Below are 14,484 nucleotides of genomic sequence, written 5' to 3' on the forward strand. Positions count from 1 at the left end.
CTATCGAAAAACCTGAGTCACTGAGCACAACTGCAGTACGGTAACAACAACCGGTACCTATTAAGAATTCCCTCAAAGAACCTCTTCAGCAGCGATTCCATTTTGTGTGGAAAATCACTTTGTAATGTCACTTCGCTATTAGCAAGTGGAGGAGTATGGAAGCAAATGAGTGCCAGAAGTATTTGAATTTAATCAGACACCGCATTTATAGCATTGAAAATAATAACTTTGAAAACATGTATCTGAATTTGAAAACATGTATCTGAATTTTTTCAGACACCGCATTTTTGTATCTGAATTATTTCAGACACCGCATTTATAGTTTCAGACACTGAATTTATAGCATTGCAAATAAATACTTTGAAAATCATGTATCTGAATTTCTTTGCTCCGAATTTACCTATGCGAAATAAAAATGCAGTGTTAATAAAACAATTCGAATGCATAATAAAATTCAATTCAACACCAAAAAAAAATTTGATGCATAATTGCGTTGTATATAATTCAATGTCAAAAATTCTATGCATAATTGCGGTGTATGGAATTCGATGTAAAAAACCAACATCCGGGTATCCAGCTGCAGAACCACAGAACCACCACAGCAGCAGCAGGCTGAGGCCCCTCGCTTCCATTGGCTGATTTGGGTCACGTGATTTGAGTCACGTGACCGTCCCACCCAATGGCTGAATTGGAGTATTGCACTGCGGGCATTGGCTGATGCACTGCGGGATTGATTGATTGAAAACTAACAGATTGTAGAATGGGTACAGTGACCGATTGATTGATTGAAAACTTTATTAACAGATTGCAGAATGGGTACAGTGACGTCACAGGCCCGGATTGATTGATTGATCTGATTGATTGATTGAAAACTTTATTAACAGATTGCAGAATGGGTACACGTGACCGCCACAGGCCCTGATTGAGTGATTGAAAACTTTATTAACAGATTGTAGAATGGGTACAGTGACCGATTGATTGATTGATTGAAAACTTTATTAACAGATTGCAGAATGGGTACAGTGACGTCACAGGCCCGGATTGATTGATTGATTGAAAACTTTATTAACAGATTGCAGAATGGGTACAGTGATGTCACAGGCCCGGATTGATTGATTGATTGATTGATTGAAAACTTTATTAACAGATTGCAGAATGGGTATAGAGGTGTGATAGGTGGGATCGGTGTGATAGGTGTGATAGGTGTGAGAGGTGTGATAGGTGGGATCGGTGTGATAGGTGTGAGAGGTGTCCGATCACACCTATCACACCTCTCACACATATCACACCGATCCCACCTAGCACACCGATCCCACCTATCACACCTCTCGCACCTATACACCTCTATACCCATTCTGCAATCTGTTAATAAAGTTTTCAATCAATCAATCAATCAATCCGGGCCTGTGACGTCACTGTACCCATTCTGCAATCTGTTAATAAAGTTTTCAATCAATCAATCGGTCACTGTACCCATTCTACAATCTGTTAATAAAGTTTTCAATCAATCAATCAATCAATCAATCGGTCACTGTACCCATTCTACAATCTGTTAATAAAGTTTTCAATCAATCAATCAGGGCCTGTGGCGGTCACGTGTACCCATTCTGCAATCTGTTAATAAAGTTTTCTATCAATCAATCAATCAATCCCGCAGTGCATCAGCCAATGCCCGCAGTGCAATACTCCAATTCAGCCATTGGGTGGGACGGTCACGTGACCCAAATCACGTGACCCAAATCAGCCAATGGAAGCGAGGGGCCTCAGCCTGCTGCTGCTGTGGTGGTTCTGTGGTTCTGCAGCTGGATACCCGGATGTTGGTTTTTTACATCGAATTCCATACACCGCAATTATGCATCGAATTTTTGACATCGAATTATATACACCGCAATTATGCATTAGAATTGTTTTATTAACACTGCATTTTTATTTCGCATAGGTAAATTCGGAGCAAAGAAATTCAGATACATGATTTTCAAAGTATTTATTTGCAATGCTATAAATTCGGTGTCTGAAACTATAAATGCGGTGTCTGAAATAATTCAAATACAAAAATGCGGTGTCTGAAAAAATTCAGATACATGTTTTCAAAGTTATTATTTTCAATGCTATAAATGCGGTGTCTGATTAAATTCAAATACTTCTGGCACTCATTTGCTTCCATAGAGGAGAATGGGGGGGGGGGGGGGGGGGGTTGTCATGACATTTTGAGGGACACTAATTGAGACCATTTGATGACTCACAGCTATCCATTACTAAACATGTCGGGTTTCTCAGTAGAGCTGCCTGGCAAAACGGACAGTCATGCAATCACTGTGCTGACAAAGCATTTGTTTATTTTCCTACACATCCTCAAAAATCTAATTAATTTGAGGCGGTCAGGTGGCGTAGCGGAGATTGCGCTCGTCACCAATGCAAGAGGCTGCGGTCTCGACTCCCGGAGTCAGCATTGCCTTGGCTTGGGCTGATCGCTATACTAACTCGTTTGGCTGAGTTAGGGGGAGGGAAGCCGTGGGTGGGAAACTGGCGTTGTGGACAGCGCCGCCTACAGGTCAGGTCTGTGCGCTTGCTCAGCGGAGGCAGGACTTGAGGAAGGCAGCGTGACCTCCCACGCGTTACACTTCACCAATGAGAGCTCACCAATGAGAGCTCTCGCTGCCAGGTGAGAAGAGAGCCACTGGCTGTCGCTGCACGTGTCGGAGGAAGCGTGCGGATACTTCAGGGTTCCCTTGTACCGACCAGTAGGAGAACATGCTCACAACAACCAGGTACGGGAGGGGGGGAATTGGCACAACGACTAAATTGGGACGGGGAGAAAACAGAGAAAAATCTGAGAAAGAGAGATACAAAAAAAATATATACAAAAAAAAATAAAAAAATATAATTCATGACTTTTCTTTGACTTAACACTTTGACTGCCAGGGGGCGTCTTTAGACGTCTTTGCTGGCCATGCTAAAGTTGCCGGGGGACGCTGTACGTCGTCTTTATATCAATATTTCAAAAATCTGCGATCGGATTCATAATGTCCCTCCGCTGGCCTGAGATTCACCAGCAGGACCCACTGAGCTCTCTGGCGGTTCAGGAGCGCCATCTGGTGGCCGATCGGCGCAAGCGCTTAACAGGAAGCGCACTAGAGGTTTTGCTAGACGTCCGTATTGCTTCCGGCCACTCGGTACATGTCCCGTGACTCTAGCTCGTCACTCTACATAGCGATCGATTGCCAATAACTCGATAAACAACATGATTTGGACGTATATACCATTATACAAGCTGGAGATGGACCGGGTAATAATATATCCCATAATGATAAAATTTCTACTCGACGATGATCGCCCAACGGCGCGCGGAGACTGGGGTGAGTTTCAGCGTGTAACGTTACCGTCTTCGATAATAACTGATATTATCAACATTTGACCCACATTAGATGATTGGTATAACGCTGCCCACGGAATTATAAACGCCCCCTCGCCCATCCGGTCAACATCAGATGACGTGTAGTAACTTCTAGAAGTACGTCTAGTTGGAATTTTTTATATCGCGCTGATTGCCATCAAACTGTATTTCATCATCAATATAATGCATTTGGGGCTATATATCACGTTCTGGAGAAAGCTGCAGAAAGAGATGAAAACATACTTATACATTAGACCATACTTTACTATGAATATGTGAATGAAAAAGTTTAACGTTGCTACACAATGAACAATACATATAGGACTTTGAATGGGCCCTAATAATGGCAATGTAGCAATAGAATTTAAAAAGTTATAGCCCTGCAAAGAAGGGGACTTTCTCCATAGACAAATAGCGCTGGCAATCTATGGTATATCATTAATTTAACCTTAGGCAACCAAAGTGTTAAAGAGACATATCCTTCGTTATTTCGAATGTTTTATTCTAGATAACTTTGTGGACTACAATTTGTGCCAGGGACACAGGCCTAGCCAGCGAAATTCATTATCGCATGAAGATAAAGCTACAGTTGAGCTTGACCTTGAAAATAACATGACTTCCATGACTTTTTCTAAAGCTTTGTGGACCTTTATGTTCCATGCATGGTGTCGAGGAATCCCTTTTGGTTGCCCCAAACAATAGCTTAGTTCACACATAAGTGAGAGGCCAGGGGCTACGGCCCCCACCCCTCTCTATACTTAAAAGAACACACCAACATTTTGGGAAATTAATGGAAGTGGACATGTACGGGTAGCCTACGCATTGTCCAACTGACACCTCTCCTGAAGGCTACCCGTACATGTCCGCTTCCATTCATTGTGCTAAGCTAGGCTAACATGCAGCCAGATAGCTGAGATATACTGAACGCACAGAGAGGAAACTGGTATCTATCTTCTTGTCTCTCTGGAGAAGACGGTAAGCTAATTTCCCAAAATGTTGGCGGGTTCCTTTAACAGGTGGGGGCCCGGGAATGGGCAGTCATGCCCGTGCACGGAACACACGAAAGTCGCGGCACTTTGCACATGTCTAGTGGCTCGGGCTGCATTTCTTTGCCGAACATATAATATAGTGTTCGAAAGATCCATTTATCGCCGTTCGAACGTCACTCACCTCACTCGACCAAATCCGTGCCTCGGTTCTAGAGTTACATGACGATATGTCAGGTGAGCGTCTTTTTACACGTTGCGTGTCAGATGACCACCCCGGACTCCAGACACTCCAGAACTGCCAATCATCCGCTGATGGCGATGATTGGTCAGCGTTGTAGCCAACGATACCCCACATGCGAATAAGGGAACTAGGTGAAATTTGACGAGCGAAAACCAGAAGTGAATCAGACTTCAGAACACACAGTGGTGGATGAGGAAATGGATTTTGGAAAGCTCTCTCTTTTGTCGTCGGTTTTACTCCGACGTCTCTCAAAGACCCATCTCTGAACGGATTTTTATCAAATTTGGACCTGTACTACATCAGGCTATGGAACCGCAGTGTTTTCCAGCTTATACCCATTTTCTTTTTTATATATTTCTTTTTTATATTGCAACCACTACAAAAAATCTGAGTACACAAGTTCAACTCAAGTTCAGACCTCTGTAACTCTATTTCATTAGCACTAAAAGTGATTTTCCTTTTTGCATTAGTAACATCAGAATGTTATCTTTCAAGAGACCAGGCTCATGCATGTGCTATAAGTATAAAGTATAAAGCTGGAGCGGCTGGGTAGCACAGTGGACTAAGGGATCAAATCCAGCTGTCAGCGGTACCTCCGGTTTGGTCAGTCGTCCCTACTAACACAATTGGCAGTGTTAGCGGGTAGGAAGCCGGTGGGGTGTGTGTCCTGGTCGTTGTAAACTGCGACTCCTACTGGTCGGTCGCCCAAGGATGAGGTCAGGCGCCCCTGTTCAGCAGGGAGGGGATCTGGGGGAAATAGCGTGAACCTCCGACGCGTTACGTTCCCCCAGTAAAACTCCTCGCCGTCAGGTGAAAAGAAAGCGGCTGGCGATTCCACATGTATCGAGGCCAACAGTGGGACAATGCGCGCAACAACCAGGAAAGGAATTGGCATAACGACTAAATTGGGATGGGTGAAAAATACAGAAAGCCCAAAAATAAACAGAAAAGAAAAGTAAGAAGCTAAGCTTTGCAAAAAAAAGTATGCAGTCCTCATGTTAAAGTAAAAAAATGCCTGTTAACACTTTCAGCGCCACGCTTAATTCCCATCTCTGCCACTAGAAGGCCAGCTTTGAACTCAAAACTGTGATCGTGTTTGCCGAGCATGTTTTACGTCCGGTAAAACACAGAACTGTGATCGTTAGAAAAACACGTTTCAGGTTCTGTAAAATAGACATAGAATATACCTTACCTTAGCCAGAAGGTATCCAAAAAGAATAATTCCAAGTGATCGCATCGCCATCGTGATTACCAGTGTATATGTCTATACACGTTTCGATGGTAAAATACACTTAGGCAACGGAATTTCGAGGCGATCAATGTGAATCTCTGTTCAAGCAGGAGGAGCCATTACCAATTTTTTTTTAAAGGAAGACGTGTATCCACGCCAATGCAATTCCAGTTCAGACACAGACAATACTGCCACCTGGTGATATTCGATCGGCATTGCAATTCCAATGTATACAAACGAGCCAGGGACGGCTAGAATGATCCGGATGATTTAGAACAGGGATCAGAGGAAAAATATCAAAGGATCCAACAATGAGTTTACTCGTTATTGGCGCTCAACGCTTGTCGGCCAATAACGAGTATACTCGTGATTGGCGCTGAATGTGTTAAGAGGTTAAGCTCATTGTCTCCTTCTCTTCCTCAGTGTGTCTCTTAGCTATTAAACCTATATCGATCAGAAGATCTGTTTACAATATAATTGATGATCCACCACTAGGCCTGCCACGATAACACATTTTGCTGGGCGATTAATTGCCCCCGAAAATATCGCGATAAGCGATATTATAGCGACCGGTTAGAGAATTTTTTTTTTTTTGGAGACATTTATTTCCCAAAACTTTTATTTTGAAGCCCACCGCTCCGTCTTTTCCGGTGTTTAAGACTTTTATTTTGAAGCCCACCGACCGGACCGGAAGTATTGTTGTGATTATTTCAGGTACTTTTTGGGTACCAGAAAAGTCACGTGAAACACTGCAGACCACTGAATAGAGACGCGTCTCTAGGATTTCATAATCATTATGTTTGCAGCAGGCACAAGTGCAATAAACAAAGGATACAGTCACTGTGTATTCTGCCTCATTTATTGATTAAACAAAACCGACATCAACACAATTTGCCACCGAGCGGAGAGTTTAGTCTCGCAAAAAGATCGCTGACTTGTTAAGGCTTGTTGTTAGGTTAGGTGCTAATGTTGTGCTAGCGTTTTAGCATGGCTATCGTACATAGCGTGATCAATATAACTCGCTATTGATTGTTTGTATGAGTAACGTTAATGCTAGTAGAATAGACACAACGTGAGGTAATCACCATCCATTTTAAACCGGTTATTACCTAATGCTAACGTTAGCAAATAGACGCGACTGGTAACGTTACAGCTTGTTAGTCTAATGCTCGTTAACGTTAGCATAGACAGCCTAGCTAACGTTAACGCTTGTAGAATAGACACAATGAGAGGTAACGTTAGCGTTAGCAGAATAGACACAACGAGGGTCTCGTTAATGTTGTTGTTGATTGATTGATTGAAAACTGTGTTTACTCTGTTTGTATGAGTAACGTTAATGCTAGTAGAATAGACACAATGTGCTGTGCTCTGTAGTAAAGCCAGCGGCCCGCCTCCCAACACGGACAGTGACTGACAAGGGGCACTGGGTCCGCCTCATTAAAACAAACGCGCAAATAGCAATTAATCGCGCCCGTCAAAATCATTGCATTCATTTTAATTATCGCGGCAATTAATCGATTTATTGCTTATCGCGGCAGGCCTATCCACCACAATGGCTATTCTAGGTTTTCCACCGTCGTCTAATCACAGGCCTGTTAGGATTAGGGATGGGTACCGAATTCGGTACTTTTGAGGTACCGAACCGAAACACGTCGGTACTACCGAGTATCGATACAAGTGAGATACCGAATATTTTTATTTCTTTTACTTTTTTTTTTTTTTTACTTTTTTCTTTTCATGTCAACTTTCACACGCACAATATATGCTTACCTAGGATTTGACTTGATTCAACAACAAAGCAGTCGGAGCAATGGCAAGCCGAAAACGGTTGAAATTGTAGTTATTTGAAGTTTGGATTTTTTTTACGACTGAGGTAGGTAAATTACATTTCTTGAGACTAAAGTACAGAAAAAAGTTGCAGCCTACCCAGCTTGGGGAAGACAATGAGGTACTCGGCGTTGCACTGCGGGCAGGCCACGCGTGCTGTGCTGTTGCCCCGCTGCTTCTCGTCCACCCAGCGCTGCAGGCACGCCTGGTGGACCCACTTGGTGGAGCCACGGCAACGGCACGGGCGCACCCACTCTGCCGTGCGGTCATCCTCGTCTGTGGCGAAGCACACCCAGCAGCTCCTGGAACACAGTTACACGCAGAGCGAACACAAAGGGTTAATGGAGGACGGAGGACACGTTACAACAATCTGGAAATGGATCGGGTCATGGATCATCTTTAGCTGATACCGATCCATCAGATTTCACTAGTACCAGGACGATATCGATACCGGGTATCGGATTGGTGCATCCGTACACTGTATCTCGGCTCTTAGAATTGTTAATTAGGCTATTCTCTAGTCTTAGTCTTGACTCTCAACTACGAACACTAGAGTGTATGAAGTCTGAGTCAAGACCAAGACTAGAGTGTATGAAGTCTGAGTCAAGACCAAGACTAGAGCTTATGAAGTCTGAGTCAAGACCAAGACTAGAGCGTATGAAGTCTAGTCAAGACGAAGACTAGAGCATATGAAGTCTGTGTCAAGACCAAGACTAGAGCGTATGAAGTCTGCGTCAAGACCAAGACTAGAGCATATGAAGTCTGAGTCAAGACCAAGACTAGAGCTTATTAAGTCTGAGTCAAGATCAAGACTAGAGCGTATGAAGTCTGAGTCACGACCAAGACTAGAGCATATGAAGTCTGAGTCAAGACCAAGACTAGAGCGTTGGAAGTCTGCGTCAAGACCAAGACTAGAGCTTATGAAGTCTGAGTCAAGACCAAGACTAGAGCATATGAAGTCTGCGTCAAGACCAAGGCGTGTATGAAGTACATGTATGATTTCAAATCAAGACCAAGTCAAGATCAAGAGTCCAGTTCAAGGTCATCATGCCGGTAATTGTGTTGATCTGCCATCATAGTGATGGTACAACATTTACACCATTGTGAAATACAAATAGATTACAAAAGGCTCAATACAGTGAGCAGAATGAAACGGAAGTGTCGACCTTACTGCTGCTAAATTAAGTCATAATCTGTCACTGATGGGCAAATTATACAGTATGTAATAACTTGTATGGTGATATGTGATGGTCTGTATGTGCGAATAGGCTGTTAATAAACAGAAGCATTAGTATAGTAGTTATATCAAAAAAATATTTATTTTAAATATAAAGCCTGTTACAAAGCCGGTCTTTGCAGACCTTCAAAATGTGGTCGAGACCAAGACCGCCGTTGAGAACTAGAGCACGCCGCTACACATGTCCTATCTGCCCGTTGTGCATCCACCCAACTACACTTGACTGATTACAGTCCATATCCACAGGGAACGGCTAGCATACAGCCTCTGCACTCATCAAATGCAGGCCAAAGCCATGAACACTCTGCTAACAAGAAACCTAAGATGGAGCAAAGATGGATGGGGGAAGAGAGCTGCTTCCGAACAGCAACAGGGAAGAAAGACTATGCTAACCAGATACCCTGTTTACCACACAGTGTGACCTTGACTGAAATGTGAAATGAAGGCGTTTAGAAAACGAAAGTCAAAGCCAACAAAATCGGGAAACTATTCATAATCATTCTGCCAAGGTCATGTGAGCCGCCCACGTGAATGTGTGTGTGGGTGCGCTCACGCTGGCAGCTTAAGGCTGATCTGGATAAAGCTATTTATTAATTAAAATCCTCCTACATCTGAGGAAAGACAAAACGCCTCTGACTGCAGCACTGTCCAAAGCCACAGCCAGATGGAGAGAAAGAGGAAAGAAAGACAAGAGAGAAATATAATCTCATCCCATTGGGAGGAAAGGAGGGCAGTCACCAAAAACAAAGCTCTTTTAGACGCGCAAGTCTGGCTTCAGGCTTTGATCAGGCTTGGGACACTTCTGGAAGGTTAAGTGTTGGGAGAGGCCATGGTACTTGGGGGAATGACGATAGTGGCATTGAGACAAGAAGGTGACGCATGCATAAATCACATTAGATATAAGATATTCCTTTATTGATCCCCTTGGGGAAATTCGGTATCATAGCAGCATGGGGAGGGGGGAGGGGAGGTACAGGTAGAAGACATACAGTAAAGGAGAAGGAGAAATAAACATTTAAATAGAATAAAAGGCAGTGTAAACAATATACAATATAATTAACTACCCTACTATTATTAACTACCCTACTAGATGGATAGATATTCTACCCATCTAGGCAAGCAGGTGACACATGCATATCACATTAGATGATTAGATGATCTACCCATCTAGACTAGCAGGACTGCATTTATTAGCGCTTTTATCCAAATCGTTTTACAATTCATAAAAGATATGTTGTTGTTTTTTAGGGCATTTCTGCTTTATTGGGGATAGGACAGTAAGTGACAGGAAACTAGAGCCATATGAAATCCGTTTTATTATTTTCCAAATTCCATTTTATGTTTTCCCAAATTCCGTTTTCAGAATTCTGTATTTTGCTTTTTATGCTCATTTTACCATCAGAAATAGTGTAATAAGTGGGAATGAATAAATGTCCACAATTGAATAAGATATAACAGTCCATTTAATGTTTTTAAGTGCTGCAACTCAGAAATACAGTTCAATTTTACACAATATTTTTCAAATAATATTGTGACAAAATAAAAATACACATTTCAAGTGTAAACAATAGATACAGCTAGCTACTACTGACATTATCACAATGACAATCCCAGTAGCCTAGCTATATCTATTATATTGTGATGAAATATTAATGCATAATTTAGGCACCTTTAGTTTAGTTTATTTTGTTTTTAAAGGACAGTGTATAATGACAATCGTTTGCATTAAACAAATGGATGGGTGCACTAGATTTAGCTAGAAGCTATCATTTCCATCTAGTCCTATGTACTGTAACGTTACATAGCTATTTAAGTTTATTTAGTTTATAAAGGACAGTGTGTAATGACAATCGTTTGCATTAAACAAATGGGTGCACCAGATTTAGCTAGAAGCTATCATTTCCATCTATAGTCCTATGTCCTAACGTTACATAGCCATTTAATCACAATAGTGTCGCACGCGTTTTTGAGGGTCCAGTCCACAGAACGTTGACAGAATTTGCAAAACACCTTATCGCCGGAGGCATAAAGTCTGCTCTGAATTGAGGGCTTATTGCGGAATTTCTTAGCTTCTTGACGATGTTAACATCAAAGCAGCCAGACGCTTGAGCACTGCTGCGTGTTGTGTGTAACCCGGGCCGCTCTAGCGTCCCCGCCTCCCCGGTCATGTTTGCTTTGCACCAAACGTTCCACCCAAAAACGGAATTTCAGTCCAGATTAGGCCAAATTCTGCAATATTCCACGTTTTGCAGTCGTTTCCAGTTTTATTGGTCAATTCCGCGATTCCGTCCACCATTCCGTGAATGCAGATTTCATATGGCTCTACAGGAAACCAGGTAGAGAGAAGGGGGACAACATGCTACAAATGTCCTGGGCCCAATTGTTTAACAACGTATCCCACACATTCACCCATTCACTCTCACACCAACGGCGGAGGCAACCATGCAAGGTGCTAACCTGCTCATCGGGAGCAGTTAGGGGTTAAGTGTCTTGCTCAAGGACACTTCGACACGGAGCGGGAATCAAACTGGGAACCTTCCCATTACCATGGTACCAACCCCCTAGATGGTCGGAGGTTCACCCCCCATAGTCTCTGAAAATCCTGTGGGAAACACTGCATCCCTCATGTCCGCTTCAGAGCCTGCGACCAGGATGCACACATTCTCCCTAGGGATGCACCGATCCGACTTTTTCAGTCCAGATACCGATACCTGGGCTTTGGGTATCGATCCGATACCCATTGTTCAATTAATAAACTGTATGCCTCACTGTGTGGAAGAGACTGGGATCATTCTTTTGTGCAAGGCAACATCAGGCAGGACTTAAAACATTACTTTCCTAACTTAGTGAAACAAAATGTAACAAATGAACACAGATATAAATGTACTGTATTGTTATTTATAATTGTATTTATTATTATAATTTTTTATTTTTAATATTTAAACCGATTTTATACTTGATCCAGCTATTTTAGTCATATCGGGGCCGATATCCGATATCAATATCGGAGCATCGCTAAAATTTGTTTTGTAACAATAGTTTACCCACTTTCAAAGCTGGTGATATACATCTTCGAGTTTGAATTCATAGTATAGATTAAAGCATATATAGAAATAGTATACAAGTAATTATCAGCATTGTGATCACCAAGTTCAGTTAACCACTTTTCATTGTAAAAATGGTAAAAGGACTTATATAGCGTTTTTATAACTTATGCCTCACATTCACACACTGATGGCAGAGGCAACCATGCAAGGTGACAACCGGCTCATCAGGAGCAGTTAGGGGGTTAAGTGGCTTGCTCAAGGACACTTCAACTCGCTGCTGGGAAGAGCCAGAATCAAACCGGGAACCTTCAGATTACCAGACGACGCTCTACCTCCTGAGCTGCATCACACAGATAAAAACTCAATGGAATATCTTTGTCAACTGGCAGATCTTTATAAAAGGCACTTGGCATGTAGTGTGCAGATCTTATAAGGACTCAAATCAGAATCCTGTAAGCTACGATGGTCTGGCAAGTTGTCGTGTTGAGTGTGTTCCTATATGCACATGCGTTGGATAAGTTGTGGCTATGTGTTGACAGCCTATATGTGTAGGTATTCAGAAGGGCAGCGTCCTGCTAGGTGACTGGTGCATGTCTAATTGTTTCAGCGTGATCGTGTATACATCAGACCAGTCGCATGCAGGTAATTTGGCATTTCTCATGGTCATGAATACTTTTGGTGGAAAACATTCCATTCCTATAGGCCACTATTGTATTTGGCCTGTATGGAAACTATCGGCAGGATGCTCGCATGGTTTGAAACGTGTGTTAGTGGTGCATCAAGCTCAAGCCAAGCAACTGCTTTCCGAACACCTGCCTCCATCGACAACTCATTGACGGGTGAAAAAAGAGGCCAGGGACGTCCCTTTCATGACCACAGGGCCGACTGCGCATCTCGCCATAAACACAAACAATTTTACAAATAAAAGCCAGGGAGGTAAAGATGAGTCACTGCAGTTGTGGTCTCGAAATATAATTCGGTGTCCTTTGTCCGATTCAAGACGTAAGTAAAAATGCAGACGACAGAGATCTTCAGGAGACCAAAAACGATGTTGAGAACTAGAGCACGCCGCTACACATGTCCTATCTGCCCGTTGTGCATCCACCCAACTACACGTGACTGATTACAGTCCATATCCACAGGGAACGGCTAGCATACAGCCTCTGCACTCATCAAATGCAGGCCAAAGCCATGAACACTCTGCTAACAAGAAACCTAAGATGGAGCTCATCCCCGTTGGCAGTGGCACTGACTGACAGGCCGAGGGAAGAGAGCTGCTTCCGAACAGCGACAGGGAAGAAAGACTATGCTAACCAGATAACCTGCTTACCACACAGTGTGACCCTGATTGAAATGAAGGCTAGGTTTTTAGAAAACTAAAGTCAAAGCTAACAAAATCTGCAAACTATTCATAATCATTCCGCCGTCAAGTTTACGATTTTGGTTGTTTTAGGCAAAGTATTTGATCATTTGCACCTTTCTGCCACACGGAACTGCGTTCTGGCAGCCTGAAGACGGTACTTTCTGATACCAGCTCCCAGAGTGCGCAATTCTGAAGACGCCCCCCATTGCGTCACCATCTTTACAAGCGATACGCGTCTTCTCCTAAACCGATGACGCGATAGCCCACCTCTCCCTTACCCCGCGTGTGAAAACATCACAACAACAATGACATGTACAGCTAATGCTATTGAGCTTGATCGGGCTTTTACAGCTTTACATATGCTGTGCTCTCTCTATCTGTCTGAAGCGAGCGGGGCTCTGCTGTACACACTCCCAACCGAGGCGCACACACATGCTCACACGCATCTCCCTTAACACTTTGACGACTGATGGGCTTAGTCTAATTAGTGGCTAGAGGACCGGGGAATGTAAACAAACATGTGGGTTTTCTAACAGCTATATCTACTTTATAGTGTTGCCATCTGTCCATTCTCATTGTCAATTGAGTGCATAAACCGTCCCTTCAAAATGGCTTAAAGGAAAAAGAATCCATCGGTAGGTTGTCATTTTATAGCGACGTGAATATGAAACCCCAAGCACATATTGTTCCATAGCATACGCCTTCAGTTGATCATGACAAATCCTCTCTTACCTTGACGATTAAAAAGCCTCCATAATATGGGCGGTTAGGTGGTCGAGCGGAGATTGCGTTCGTCACCAGCCCCGGAGCTGTGAGCTTGATTCGCCTGTTCGAATCCAGCTCACAGCTCCGGGGTTGTCACCAGCTTGGCTGGCCGTCTGCACTGATACAATTGGCTGTATCAGAGGGTGGGAGAAGCTGGCGGGGTGGGTCCGGGTCGTTGTAAACAGCGACTCCTACAGTTCGGTCGGGGCGCCTGCTAAGCGCGGATTGGACGTGAGGGGGATAGTGTGGTCCTCCCACACGCTACGCCCTCTCAATGAGAATCCGCGCTGCCAGGTGAAAAGAAGCGGTGATTGGCTGGACGTGTGTCGGAGGAAGCACGTGGTAGCCTCCACTCTCCCAAATGATCTGACTGTGGGGGGTAAAAGCGCA

The 14,484-nt window shown here is 43.4% G+C and overlaps 1 protein-coding gene across 1 annotated transcript in view; it reads right to left on the reverse strand.

The window, feature by feature from the left end:
- Positions 1-14,484, reverse strand: part of marchf5 (membrane-associated ring finger (C3HC4) 5) — a 121,471-nt gene that overhangs the window by 52,470 nt on the left and 54,517 nt on the right. The window contains exon 2 of the mRNA XM_084322187.1: positions 7,782-7,984. Within this exon, the coding sequence (XP_084178313.1) occupies positions 7,782-7,984 (203 nt within the window). The remainder of the gene's footprint in view (positions 1-7,781; positions 7,985-14,484) is intronic.

The sequence above is a fragment of the Notolepis coatsorum genome (genome assembly GCF_963971535.1).
Source record: "Notolepis coatsorum genome assembly, chromosome: 9".
NCBI lineage: Eukaryota > Metazoa > Chordata > Actinopteri > Aulopiformes > Paralepididae > Notolepis > Notolepis coatsorum.